Source organism: Podarcis cretensis, assembly GCF_951804945.1.
Source record: "Podarcis cretensis genome assembly, chromosome: 2".
Classification (NCBI taxonomy): domain Eukaryota; kingdom Metazoa; phylum Chordata; class Lepidosauria; order Squamata; family Lacertidae; genus Podarcis; species Podarcis cretensis.
The window spans coordinates 111430322-111445174 of record NC_137171.1 but is presented as its reverse complement, the minus strand read 5'-3'; the positions used below and the strand labels follow the sequence as shown (position 1 = coordinate 111445174).

At 45.6% G+C, this 14853-nt stretch overlaps 1 protein-coding gene across 1 annotated transcript; it reads left to right on the top strand.

Annotated features, from left to right (window-relative positions):
* Positions 1 to 2187: 2187 nt before the first annotated feature.
* Positions 2188 to 14506, top strand: LOC307209057 (uncharacterized protein). Its single transcript, XM_079964155.1, has 4 exons — positions 2188 to 2303; positions 11649 to 11885; positions 12898 to 13001; positions 13862 to 14506. The coding sequence occupies exons 1-4, from the start codon at positions 2222 to 2224 to the stop codon at positions 13967 to 13969; spliced, it is 531 nt and encodes a 176-aa protein (XP_079820281.1). The 5' UTR covers positions 2188 to 2221; the 3' UTR covers positions 13970 to 14506.
* Positions 14507 to 14853: the final 347 nt, after the last annotated feature.

Sequence of the window (14853 nt, the reverse complement as noted above, 5' to 3'; positions counted from 1 at the left end):
GGCTTGTCAAAACTCACTTGAGTCCCTGCAAAATTTCTCAAAATGGTTCACCTCAGGTGGAATTTCCATAATTGCGCAAAGGTTGTCTTAGGCAATAACATGCCCCCCTAAGTGTCCCAATTTTCCAGGGACAGTCCCAGAATTACGAAATCCATCCCGCCTTCTGATTTGATCCCTGAATGTCCTGATTTTCCCTGCCAGTGCCAAGCTCAGGGAGAAGGATAACAACAACAACAACAACAACAACAACAACAATTTATTATTTGTACCCTGCCCATCTGGCTGAGTTTCCCCAGCCACCCTGGGCAGCATCCAACAAATGATTAAAAATACATTAAAATGTCACACATTAAAAACTTCCCTGAACAGGGCTACCTTCAGATGTCTTCTAAATGTCAGGTAGTTGTTTATCTCTTTGACATCTGATGGGAGGGCGTTTCACAGGGCGGGTGCCACTACCGAGAAGGCCCTCTGCCTGGTTCGCTGTAGCTTTGCTTCTCACAGTGAGGGAAGGCCCTTGGCACTGGACGGGCAGAACGATGGGGGTGGAGACGCTCCTTCAGGTATACTGGGCCAAGGCCATTTAGGGCTTTAAAGGTCAACACCAACACTTTGAATTGTGCTCGGAAACGGTGCTTGTCCCAAATGATGGCGGTGGCAGCAGTGCTGGCTCCAAGGGAGCATCCCATTGCCTTTCCGTGGCCTCTCCATGTCTTCTACTGATGGTCTCCTTCCTTGGACAGCTCATAGTGGCTGCTGGAGAGCAGGTGAGGAGGAGAAGAGTCTGAGACATCTGACATACCAGCTTTGAGGGGCAGTTAGAGGGCAGGGCCATCCTGGGTAGAAGGAAAGGGAGAGCAGAGCAGCAGAGTCTGTGTTTCTTTCTTTCTTTCTTTCTTTCTTTCTTTCTTTCTTTCTTTCTTTCTTTCTTTCTTTCTAAAAACCACTTTGTGTGTCCGCATCAAATCTTGCAGACTTTCTAAAATTTATTTATTGGTGTGTGTTTTTTCTTTTTGTCAATCTATTGAAGAATAAAATAAAATCAGGATTAAGGGGGTTTTCTCAGGATGGTGAAGCATGTGTCTCACTGGTATAGTGCTGATCACAGTCACCCTTCTTCTTGGGGGGCACAAAAATGGGGGATCAAGGAGGCTCAGTTGGAGGGAAGTGAAAAATGTCTCCATTTTCACCTGGGGATATGTTGGAGGGTGAATCATCATCACCATCATCATCATCATAGCAACTCTAGTTGCAAGCTTTCAACAACAATAAAATAGTGAAAGGCCCAAGCCAGTCAAGCATTGGTATAGTACCCACGCATGAAGATTTCCACAGAGATGAAGCAAAGCCTATTTTCTCTCCCCATATCACACGAATGCAGAGGCGGTCCTTCAGGAGAGGTCCTTGCAGGGAATGCAAAGCCCATGCTCGCCTCCCATATCTCCAACCTGCCCTCCATCTCTGCATCATGCCAGGTGGGGCACCTTCCATGGCAAGATGTGGTGCCTACATTGGACCGGGTTTATAGTTTGCATTGATTTCTTAAAAAGCTGTACAGTCAGTTGAGGCCTCGTTGGAGATGGAATTCCCTGCCCAGGTTGTTCTCGTCATTCTCAGAGGAACAGGTAACAAGGTAGTGGCGAGTTATTATAAAGACAGTGACTATATACAGAAAAATAATAACAGGACACCTCAGGAACATGATTTGTCATCCGCAGAAACACCCATGGCTGAGTTCAGCTTGGGCTCCCTTCCAGCACATCAATTAATCACATGGATACAAGCATTAATTTTTGTGTCTTGGTATAATTAAAGGTATGGAGTTTATGCTGTTCAGCGATTGCATGATCCTAGGCAACATTTTTTTTTTAATCTGTCCCATCCCTACTTCTCCACTGCCTTGAAGAAATTCTTATCTGACACAAACAAATAACTGGGTTTATGATCATGCTCCACACCCTTTTATGGTTTTTTGTATTTTTAAAAATTTGTTATATTCGGTGACACAAAAGATACACACACATATCTTATCTTCCTGAACACAAAATATGACAACTGTCATGTTTTGGAACATTTCTGTCTATGTAGAGGTGTTGCCGAATTAGGGGAGAGCTCTGGCTGTTGCGATAGCATATATAAAGGAGTTAGCAAGTGTTATGGGAGAGAAGCCAGGAATACACTACAGCATCTAAGATTTAATTGTGCACACTGTTGTGCTCCCATGGAAGAGAAAAGGATGACTCCCAAGGACATGAAAAGGATCCTTTTTACATCTGTGGTCCTGCTTCTGTGTACAGCAGCAGGTGAGGTTCTTCAGGTGCCATTTGTTGCGGCCATTTTGAAATGGGATCTTGTTGGTATTTGAAGGACCATCTTGTTGTTCCATTCTGATTTAGTTTGACAAAGCAGGGTTCCGTTTTCTTTTGAAAAAAGGTCCACAAAGGGACTACACGTTCTGAAGGAAACTTGTGAACTTGGGAGCTACGTTGATTGTCTGGTATTGCTAAATTGGCGGTGGGTAAGGGAGGCAGTGGCATTTGCAGGAGAGAAAAAGAAGAAGAAACTCAAAGTGCTTGAAATGAGGTTTACTCCAGATTCTGGGACAAATCTTATTTCAAGCTCCCTTGTTGCCTACAGAACAGTTCCCAAAGCAACCGCCAGTGGCCTTTTCAATAGATTGCGTCTCCCAGCTCTCTCTGTGGCTCAGGGTTGCTGCATAGCTGTCAACTTTTCCCTTTTCTTGCAAGGAATCCTATTCAGAATAAGGGAATTTCCCTTTTAAAAAGGGGAAAGTTGACAGCTATAGGTTGCTTCGAGGAGACGAAGCTGCCATCTCCTGCCTCTTTGCACCAAAATAGATTTTACTTGGGTGTGGGCAAATTAATCACCAATTTATGTCTACTCTGAATGAAGCATGTTAACAATTTGCTGCCAGCACTTAAATTTCAAAATTCTAAATGAAAAATTGTGGGGACAACAACAAAAAATAGGAGTTTTGTCAAGTTTAAATGTGCCCATGTTTCCTCATCAGCAGTGTGATTTCGTTGTTAGTGTAATGTTGTTCTTGGACTGGAGAGATGCAAGATCAAATCACCCCTCATTGCAACCTATGTGATAGATTAGGCAGAGACAAGAGGTTGTATTCAATGAAACGCTACAGAGATAGTCTGTCAGTACAAGCATTTTTCCTTGCACCAAGGACGGTTCTCTCCTCCTCACCCCTGCCCACACCCTAAATCTGTTGCAGAGCTTTTGTCCAACACTCTGGAGCAGATTTACGGAGGGCAATGGACACTTGCAGGAAGAATAAAGTGTGTGCGTGTGCGTGTGTGCGTGTGGGGTACTTCTGCTGTGCAATTGGAAATCCTTGTGTTGATGGAAGCCCTTTTCAAGTGTGCAAAAGGAACAAGTTGCTAGACTTGTCAGTTCGCCCATAACCTGATAGATTTGGGCCCACTGTCTGTGTCACTGATACTACACCACACTTAAATCAGTGTGATTGCAGAGTATATATATAAAAAGGTAAAGGACCCCAGATAGTTAAATCCAGTCAAAGGTAACTATGGGGTTGCAGTACTCATCTCGCTTTCAGGCTGAGGGAGCTGGCATTTGTCCACAGACAGCTTTCCAGGTCATGTGGCCAGCAGGACTAAACTGCTTCTGGAACAATGGGGCACCTTGATGGAAGCCAGAGCACATGGAAATGTCATTTACCTTCCCACTGCAGTGGTACCTATTCATCTACTTGCACTAGGTTGGCAGGAGCTGGGAAAGAGCAACGGGAGCTCACTCCGTCATGGAGATTCGAACTGCCGACCTTCCGATCGGCAAGCCCAAGAGGCTCAGTGGTTTAGACCACAGCTCCAGCAGAGTTTCCAGCAGAATATCAGAGCTTTCCTGTTCTCCAGTAGTCGGCCTTTTCCAGAGTCCCTGATTAAGAAAACTCCTTTCCCACGCAGTTCTGTTTAGAGTGTAAAGTGTCTATTGTCTCATGGCATAAGCGTAAACTTGAGAGATTCTGGTGCATTGTGAACTAATCTACTACAATAGAAGTCCTTCTGGTCTTAGAAGCAAAGCTTGTAAAGATACAAGTATACAAGTTTACAGTGCTAGCTAGCTCTCCATGCTATATTGAACCATACGGCACACAACCTTCAGCTTCTCTGCTGATACTTTGCACTAAGCAAAAAAAAAACCCCAACCCTTCTCAGCGAATACCTCACACTCCTGCCAATGCTGCTGAATGCACATTCCTTAGAGAAAGGGAAGGTGAGTGAAACATGCTCCAGATATTTAGCCTTGGACTGTTTCTAAGCCACCCATTGCAGCTGGCATGCTAACTCTAAACAGAATCCAAAAGTTGGGGGTAGGCTGCTCAAGACATGGCCCCAAGTGCTTGGTGCAATTTTACCCATTTTTTTTCCAAATTGCACCAACACAAGTGAAGGCTGAAATTGGAGAGGGGGTGGATATGTGCATGTTGGCCTTGTGCTCACTGCCTCCACATGCACCAGGCATGAGCACTCCTTCCGTAACCTTCTGTCACTGAGCAGATAGAGCTGAAGGGGTTTTTTTTGGCACATTGGCTTGCACATGTCTAGAAGCCTCCCCATGATTGGGGATCCCGTATCCTCATGGTTCTCCATTCCAAGATGGTTTCCAAGTGCATCCAGCTGCACACTCTAGAAGCCCCCTCAGACCTTCCCTCTCAACTCTGAAAACTGGGACTGGAGCCAGAACATGGGGCAGAACCATCCCTGCCTCTCCGACCCCTGAGTTTCAGTCCTCACAGGGTATCTTTGAATGCTTGAAGAGGGCCATAACCCAAGCAAACTGAGTTATTTTGGACCACTCACTATTTCTAATCCTGTTCCACTGAAGAGAGGTTGTTGTGAGGGTAAAATAGGACATCTCCAGTTACAGTGTTCTGATCTCCTTGGAGGAAATGTGAAATACAAATACAGTGGTACCTTGGGTTACATACTGTCAGAGCTGCCTCTAGGTCCCAGCTCACAGAGGACCAACGCTAGGCTGTCGTAATATACAAAAGTCTTTATTGAAGTTCAATTTCCATTTCAAAGCTGCAGCGCGCAGCCCTACATCTTAAACCCTAGATCGGCGAAGTCCCGTCTGAATCTCCTCCCCTCTGACACCAGTTTAAGATCCTAGCCCTGCTCCACCTTTTCCGCTGCTCTCTCCTCCTCTGGGTCCTCCTGCCCGCTGGGGCATTGCCCTTTCTGGACTCTTCCGACGCTGAGTCGCTTAGCTCCTCCCACTGCCTCCGGCGGGCTTTAGGACCCGGTTCCCAATCCTCATTCTCTGCTGTCCCACGCTCCTGTACATTTGAACTTGCCTCTCGCGCCAACCCAGTGACCTTCCTCCTGACCGTTACACTACTTCTGTCACTGCTTCCCTCTTCCGGGATACTGGCCGGATCTGACCTCCCCTCCGTTGTCTGACTCTCCGATGGAGGCGTGGTCAGCCCTGACTCCTCTCCTCTCCCTGCTGGGGGAGACGCTACTCCCGATACCTGTGACTCTTCCCCCCCCCCCACTATGCTCAGGTGGGGAAGCTGGTCCTGATCTCCAACTGCTGCTCTGGGAGTCCCCGCTGGCCCCTTGCTTCTGGAGTGTCCCCCTTGGGACCCCCCTTGCCCTGGCCACCGGCGCCCCCTTCTGTGAATCTTCCGATTCGCTGGAGAGGCTCATGGAATCTCTTGGGCCACTGTCATCTTTGTGACGAAATCTTAATTGGCACTGGCTGGCTAATTACTTTATGGCCCCAATTAGCCCCAGTATAATGCGGTCCGGCACGCTTCCCAGCCAAGCTGCGCAGACCTTCTTCTCTCCGGTTTTGCCTTGCAGAGTAAAAACACAGCGGAACAAAAACCGTTGCTGTCTGCTTCAGATCCAGACAAACACACCAAGCACTGTGTGTCCAAATTCATCAGTTCTTTATTGCAGCAAATATTTACAGCTCAGCATTTCTCAGATTCTCCTGGACTGCTAGCATTCATGGCGTCCGTCTCTCTCAGAGACAAAGAGAGAACAACAAGTAGAGCTCCTCCCTCCTTCCACACATCAGAATGGGAGGCACAACTCAGAACAAAATTAACCCAGTAAGTTCTGAATCCCAACACCCCCTCTTGCCTCCATTCCTGAGGTGATTTGTGGATGTACCTTTGCAGACCTCTGTGAGATCAATCCCTTCCCCAATGCCTTGCGCCCTCTCCTGGCGTTCCTGTCAGGCATCTGTGGAACATCCTCACAACTCTCAGATTCGCACTGTGCGAAACTTGCCCACGCACCTGTGGCCTGATACCTCTCAGGTGGAATACCCTTCGTTGTGCGACTGGACCGCCTGGGCACAAACTCAGGCACTTCCTCTGACTCACTGTGGTCAGCAGGTGTGTCCTCTGCATCCTGGGATTCCCCCTCTGACTTAACACGTCTTCGAACCCTTGGAATTACCCTCACAGGAGAACTAGGCTCACTCTTGGGCTCCCTTTTTACAACTTGCGGAGATGTCCCATCCTGCTCCTGACTTTGGTCAGTGAGCTGATCGTCATCAGCAGACTCAGCCCCTGGCTCTCCTTCCTCCTCATCAGAACCTTCCTGCTCTGAATCAGAAAGACATTCTGAAAGAATATCGCGTCTGGCAGGGGTCTTTGACCTTTCCTCCTGCTTACAGAACTCAGCGTGTTTACTGATCAGCAGCTTACTCTGATCACCTGACGGGTACGCAAACCTCCATGCACGAGCCGTTGGCTCATACCCACAGAAGATCATTTTCTGGAACTTGGGTTCACCTGGCCCTCGCAAAGCTTCAGGCACCGGCACCGAGGCCGTTAATCCGAACGCACGGAGGAAGTGAACCTGAGGCTTCCTCCCGTGAAGCATGAAAAACGGTGTGTCTCCTACCACTGAATTGTAGGACCGATTCCAGGTGAAGCTCACATATTTAACTGCCTCCATCCAAAACCTTGGAGATAACCCAGAATCTGACAGCATCACCTGTGCAGCCTTAACCAGAGCCTCACTTCTGAGCTCTGCCACCCCCCTCTGTTGAGGAGAAGTCACTGTGTGACTTATCCCTTTCTTGTGAAAGAACTTCTGCAAAGCAGACCCAGTAAACTGTGAACCTCTGTCACTAGCAATTTCCTGCACCTTCGTGGAGAACCTTAGTTCCACCTCCTCAATCCAACATCTAATCAGCTGTGCTGCATCTTCCTTGGATTTGAGACCATGTGTCCAGGTGTTCTGCGAAAAATCATCCTGCAGCGTCAGCAGAAACCTGGCCCCTCCCAAACTTGGTTCCTTCATGGGACCCAACAGATCTATGTGCACAAGATCAAAAGGTTTTGTGGTTACCCTCTCCACCCTGGGGTAACTGCACCCTCTTACCTTCGCCTGTCTGCAAGCCTGACAATCTAGGACTCTTGCACATTCCTCAATTCTACAGCCTTTGCAAACCTCAGGTAGCACCTGTAGTTCTTCAAGACAAGCATGTGCTGTCTTCTTATGCCACGCACAAGAACATGAAACATGAGTGGGAACTGTAGCACGCAGGGCTTGTGCTTTCTCAACCTTCCCCTCACCCTCCAGAGACGTTTTAAGAATGAAGAGATCATTCTGCCCCTTTGCAACTCTGACCAGTTGCTTCCCTCCTTTGGAGATTGTACAAAAATCGTGTTCAAAGCAAACCTTAAACCCCTTTTTCAACAAATAAGGCACAGATAAAATACAGTGTTGCACTCCTGGCACAATGCAAACTTCCATCTGCTCCTGCAAAACAGAAAAATAAGCATTTGCAATGTTAGTCACATTTTTCTTTGTCCCATTTGCAAACTGAACAGTTTTCCCAGCTGGAATTGCCGTGCAATTCCACATCTCGACTGCAGGGGTCTCTGGAATCAGGTTGCAGTTAGCTGCTGAGTCGATTAGAAAGCGAAAGTCAGTGCCGCTCTCAGAGCTGTCCTCAAACAACGCCATACTGGCAACAAGCGTCCCGCTGCCCCCTCTCTTTGGGCTTCTGCAGCAGTTCTGACTGGTTGTCTTGGCAACCAACTCCCCCTTGCTCAGGACCTTGGCAGCTTCCGTAGAAGTAGCCTCCTCCGTTGCCTTGGAGACCGGCCTGGCCTCTGCGTTCCCACGTGACTCTTTAGGCCTTATCTTCACTTTGTCCAGGTGGCCGACCTTGAAGCGTCTAGCTCTCCGCCGCCTTCCAGACTTTGGCTGACGACGACGACGATCACCAGTGGAAAAATACTGCCCAGGGCTCCTTTCAGCTGGCCTGGCCCCCCTTCTTCCGGAAGAGCCCTCTGTGCCAGCCCTGCCCTCGCTGAAACTGCGTTTCACTTCAGCACTCACAGTGGAAAACTTTTGAAACTTGCCTTTGGAATTCTCAGCCCCCCCGACTTGCACCTCAGGGACTGGGGCTACAGCCATTTCCAGGCTCTCCATGACTTCTCCAGGGCCCTGGCCTCCTGCTGAAGTTTCACACAAACTTCTCAGCACCTCCCAGGCAGCCCTTGCTGACTTTACGCCCTCCAAACTGGGCAAGAGTGATGCATGTACGCATGCTTTTAGCATAGCAAGCTCTCTTTGCATTCTCTGCTGGCTATCTTCAGGCAACGCAGCCTCAAAGCCTGTAATGTCAGTCCCTTCAGGACCTGGATTCAGGGGAAGTGGCTCTTTCTGGCTTACATCCCAAAGCCCAGTAACCAGAAACCAACCCCTTACTCTTCTGGACCAGGTTGCCCAACTTCTTAAAGTGAGCTTTTCAAGCGGAACGTCCTCAAGGACCTGGCTGTCTGCCATTTTCTCCTCTTCCCCGGGGCCCCAGCTGCTGTACTCACGTTTCACCAGTCAGCTCTCCGGCACCCGATTCTTCAGCTGCTCTCTCAGCTCTCTGCCTCTCAGCATCAGGCAAAACACAGCGTCCCAGCCAGCTGCTCTCAGCTCTCAGCTCTCTGCAACTCTTGCCTCTTGGCAGCAGGCAAAACACAGAACGCAGACCTCCGCTTCGTCTAGCGTCTTCCCAGCATGAGCAAGCCGACTTCAAAGCTCACCGGCAGACTCTCAGCAACAGTTTTATTAGCGGTAATTAGGTCCCCCATAACCTGTGACGAAATCTTAATTGGCACTGGCTGGCTAATTACTTTATGGCCCCAATTAGCCTCAGTATAATGCGGTCCGGCACGCTTCCCAGCCAAGCTGCGCAGACCTTCTTCTCTCCGGTTTTGCCTTGCAGAGTAAAAACACAGCGGAACAAAAACCGTTGCTGTCTGCTTCAGATCCAGACAAACACACCAAGCACTGTGTGTCCAAATTCATCAGTTCTTTATTGCAGCAAATATTTACAGCTCAGCATTTCTCAGATTCTCCTGGACTGCTAGCATTCATGGCGTCCGTCTCTCTCAGAGACAAAGAGAGAACAACAAGTAGAGCTCCTCCCTCCTTCCACACATCAGAATGGGAGGCACAACTCAGAACAAAATTAACCCAGTAAGTTCTGAATCCCAACAATCTTCTCCTACGCTGCCCTCAGATTCTTCCCCTTCGCTCTCCATCTCCCCTCTTCCCTGTGCTTCTGCTCCTGAACCCCTGACACATACGCTTCAGGTTACAGACTCCGCTAACCCAGAAATAGTGCTTCAGGTTAAGAACTTTGCTTCAGGATGAGAACAGAAATTGTGCTCCAACGGCGAGGCAGCAGCAGGAGGCCCCATTAGCTAAAGTGGTGCTTCAGGTTAAGAACAGTTTCAGGTTAAGAATGGACCTCCAGAACGAATTAAGTACTTAACCCGAGGTACCACTGTAGATCAAAATAATGAAAGAAATGATGGTGATAATTTATCTACAAAATAATGAAAAAAATGAAAACAGCAGCTTGACAAGTGTGAACATTTTGTTACAGCTTTCATTTTTTTAAAAGAATATTTATTAAGATTTTATAGAATCATACATACAAAAATACATAATAAAACAGAAAAAAAGAAAAAATACAAAATACAAAAAACAAGAAAAATAAACAAAAAAGAAGTTAAAACAAATCCACTTTTTTATAACTTTAAACTCATTAGCTTGTTTCTTTGACCTCCTCACACCTCCTGTTTTTGTATTCCCATTAATATAATCAAATCAGCAAATCCTTACCCTCTTTCAATTATCTTAACTCTATATCTTAACATGTTAAAACTCTATGTTTTCACCCATTATCAATTCACTTTTGCATACTCTTTTTAACTTTGTTGCTAATACCACTTATTTTCAATCCAACATCATTTTAACATTCATTAATTTTACAGTGTTTCTGCAGGTATTTCTTCCAATCTTCCAATCTTCTTCCTCCAACTCTTCTCCCAGGTCTCGGATTCTGCCAGTCATTTCCGCATTTTGTTACAGCTTTCTTCCAATCTTCTTCCACCAACTCTTCTCCCAGGTCTCGGATTCTGCCAGTCATTTCCGCATTTTGTTACAGCTTTCAAACTGACGTGTGAAAAAGCAAGTGCCCTCTTCACTTTATCTTATGAACTAATAATGAATTGGATAGGTCCATTTGGGGACGGATTGGATAAACATAAAAATATGACAGCCGGCTGACAGCAGTATCCTTAAATGCTACTCATCTCCTGACAGCATCCAGCACTAGAAGAGGTTACCATATTTAAATTGAGGAACCACCATCTTTGCTTCTGAGCGCAAGGAACAAAGTAAGGGGGCAGGAAATGCTCAAAGCACCTACCTATATATGGGCTAAATAACATCAGACTAATGTTTCTGTGACTCCAAGATCCTGGGCAAACAGACTGGTCAATTAATCTATATGAGCCCCAAGAACAACGTAACAAGCCCTAGACATTTGTCAGATCTGCAACTCTTGATTAAACACACTTAGCCTCTGTTACGAAAAGGTTAGCCACATCCACTGTCAGTTGCAAAGTAAGGTAGCTAACCTGTGTTTCAATTTCACAATGTAGTGAAGCTGTTTGTGTCACACATTTGTTTTTAAGTTAACACAATGAAAAGTTGCTACGGAAATGTTAGGTACCTTGGTTCTCAAACATCTTGGTACTCAAACAACTTGTAACCCAAACACTCCAAACCCGGAAGTAAGTGTTCTGGTTTGCAAACATTTTTTGAAGCCAATCCATTTTGAGCGTTACGCTTCTGTTTTGAGTGCCACACTACCGTTTTGAGTATTACACTGCGGTCTGCCTGTTTTGCTATTTATTTTGTGTTTTTGTTTTTGCAGCTCTTTTTGTTTCGTTTTTGTTTTTGTGACTGTGTGGGACCCACTTCAACTACTGATTGATTGATTGATTGATTGATTGTGTGACTGCAGTACATTGTTTATTGTTTTCATTTTATGGATCAATGGTCTCGTTAGATAGCAAAATTCATGTTAAGTTGCTGTTTTAGGGGTTGTTTTTAAAAGTCTGGAACGGATTAATCCATTTTGCATTCCTTTCAATGGGAAAGCACATCTTGGTTTTGGAACGCTTTGGTTTTGGAAGACTTCCGGAACGGATTACGTTTGAGAACCAAGGTACCACTGTATTTGCAAACTAAAGTAAAAACATAACCCCTCCCCAATGCAAGGGCTTGACTTTTCTATCTCCTCTGCCTGCTGTCATTTGCTTTCAGATTCTCAAAACCATCACACAACCACACATCCCGACAACAGCATTTCTCCTGAAACTGTTGAGCTTCCAACATCCACAGCCGCTCCTGCAGCTTCCACAACTCTTCAGCCCATCCATAAAACTACACTGTCCGCAACGAATGGCTTCCCCATCACCTCCGCAGATGCGCCAAATGTCACAGAAAGTGTCTCCAATACTACTCATGCACTCCTTACGTACCCCTCAGCCAATACCACTGGTAAGTCACCAGACTGGAGAGAGTCAGAAACATTCTAAAAGCATGCAGGGCTTTGACACGAGTGGTGCAAAGAACTCCCTCATTGCCCTTAAAGGGGTTGTTTTTCTTTCGAATGCTTAATATGGTAGTCGTGCCATGAAACCTGAAATGTAGCTATCTAATTTGAATGGTCCGATGGATTAATCCTGCCCGCTCGCTCCCTGCCTGCACTCACTCGCTGGATCATCACCTTGTCATGGTGAGTGGGCTTGAACGTTCCTATGATCCTTGTGAGCAGAGCTGTCAGGAGTCTGTGCCGCCGCCTCCTCCATGATAATAGGCACAATCTCAACAATGAAATCAGAGTGAAAATGATCTAAAATTCTTCATGCGATTTGCAGGCAGAGAAATGGAGCACAATGTGTAATCCAAGGGAGCCAAGACCACATTTTTGTCCATGAGGATGCTTTCAATATGGTCAAATTATTATGTTTCTGCTTACAGACCTGCTTACCCTTTCTTTTGTCACTGGAGAAGCATCTGGTTTTTGTGAAAGTTCTTTTAAACTGTTTTTAATATTGTGTTTTATCTGACCTAACCTGCCTTGGGATTTTAGGCAGGGTTAATAATAATAATAATAATAATAATAATAATAATAATAATGTCACACTCACACTTTAAGAGTACTGAGTGGTTCTGCGGAAGCGTAAGATAAACATAGTTCCCCCCAATAAAATAAAATAAATCAATATTAATAACTAACTGCAGTTATACTTTTGCATTTGGCCACCTTGGTTTCCCATGGAAAGCAAAGATAGGATACAGATTTTAGAAACGAACGCAAGAGCAAATGATTAAATCTGAGGTGGAGAACCTTTGGCCTGTTATTGGACTACCACTCCCAGTGTCCCTGAACATTGGCCAAGCCAGCTGGGGCTGATGGGAGATGGAGTCCGGCAACATGGAGAAGGCCAAACATTTCCCCCTCCCCAGAATACATGTCATGTTTCATTGCATCTCTTGTTCTCCACAGATACTACACCATCAGAGCCTGCATGTTTGCAGGGCTGGGCCATCTTCCTCATCTGTTTAGGCACCATAGTGACCGTGTTCCTGATGACTGGTATCCCACTGATGGTAAGTGATACTACGCACACACTACCAATCTTTTTTTCTTTTCTTTTTGTATAATAATTGTTATTAATTTTTAATTACAATAATCCTAAAGAGCCACATTATCATAAAACCAAATTACAATACAATTTAAAAAGTCAATTATTCAAATACCAAATTAAACAATTTTGGGTGACTTCCCATGTGCTGGATTTCAGAGTACAAAGTCCTTATTTCTTTCTGCTTCCATAATCTTGATTATTCCAGTTACAACAGTTCTGATCTTGATCCTTTATTTAACGGCCACTGGTTTCATGACTTTCATTCGTAACTGCATATTTAATAAATTTTATTTCTGCAAGAGGAATTTCTGTCCTGTAAATTTCTGCGTGATGTGTTTATTTCCCCTTTGTTTCTTCATTCTTCCTGTTATAATCCAACATATACAGCTCTCTGCTTCCGCTTTTCTCTGCTCTGAAGGGCTGTGTTTTTCACTGTGTCACCTGCCATCTTGTTTGTCAGAGTCAAACAAAATGGTGTCCTGCCATTTGTCAGAGTCAAACAAAATGGTGTCCCGCTATGGTGTTGTGCCATAGCCCCGGGCAGATCTCCAGCTCATCTTTCTTGTCCAACACTCATTGAAACACACTACCAATCCTGACTCACTGTTGCAGGACAAAAGGAAGTGCTGCTAACACCGGGATAGGGAATCTGTGGCTTTCTAATGTGGTTAAGGTTCCAGCCCCCATCATCCCTAGCAAACATGGCCTCTGGTGGGGGATGATGGGAGTTGTGGTCCACAAACATTAAGAGGGACACAGCCTCCCCACCCATGTGCTACCATATCAGTGCTAATAGCTTCTCCCCATGATTTTGCTTTCCAGCTCTACTGCTTCTTTCAGGGCCGACGCATGCAGCAGCCCCAGCAGTGTTCCCGATATAACCGCAAAATCTACGTGGTTCCTGAGGAACAAACACACCAGGTAGAATGAGAAGAAACAAACAAAGACAATCGGAAACCCAGGACCAAGATTCGTGGATTCTGTCTCCAGTGCTGCCACTGATATCTCTGCATTCCCAGGAGGACATTGTTTCGAATGTGTTATTTGCAATGTGGCTACAACAGAGATTGAGGCTCACTGTTATTTTAGTACGAAACTCGGTGTACTTAAAATGAGAAAGAGAACAAGCAGATTTGGAGTGCTTGTGAAAAAATGGTGTAGCGTATTTTGGAACTGCTTGGCACCTTAAGTTTAAGTTGGGACCCACCTGTTCCTAGCTGACATTGATACGCTGCTATAGTCCAGGTGAATCTGTTCTTCTGATAACTTACAACTCTTCTACTCTCCTGCCAGCAAAAACAAGCATTCAGGTTGCGCTAAAGGACAACCCTTCTGCATTTCCTCTGGGTTCTGATGGTAGATGCAGGAGTTACGACACTAGGAACAGGGAAGAGATTATTCATGTGCCCTCCCTGAAACCTTGCTATCCTTTGAAATGCACACTTCTCTGAATTTTGTAACACAGTTCTCCAAACCCCCCCCCAAATGTTTAAATGCATATATTAGTGTGCATGCAGATGCAGATGTTACTGAAAATAACTGGGGGAAAGGCAACATTTTAGGAGAAATTGCTTGCAAAAATGTGCACATTCGGCAGAAAAAAATGTTGTGTATTAAAAAGAATGTGCCCTGCAATGTTGATTTATTTTTGTGAGGACTTTTAAAAATCCAAACAATGCAGAAATGTAGTGAACTGAAGCTGAGGGTGGGGGTGGGGCTTAGGGAAACCAGTTTGACCAATTGGTCTCACCTTAACAAAATTCATTGGTGGGGGAAGGAAATGCAGCTGAATAGCAGGGGGGTCAAAAGAAAGA

What these genes read in the sequence shown, in the direction of transcription:
- LOC307209057 (XM_079964155.1), top strand. Translation starts at nt 2,222, where the DNA reads ATGGAAGAGAAAAGGATGACTCCCAAGGACATGAAAAGGATCCTTTTT. An exon ending in GCTTCTGTGTACAGCAGCAG is followed by an intron (nt 2,304 to 11,648) that starts GTGAGGTTCTTC and finishes ATTTGCTTTCAG; the next exon opens with ATTCTCAAAACCATCACACA. An exon ending in TGACTGGTATCCCACTGATG is followed by an intron (nt 13,002 to 13,861) that starts GTAAGTGATACT and finishes TTTGCTTTCCAG; the next exon opens with CTCTACTGCTTCTTTCAGGG.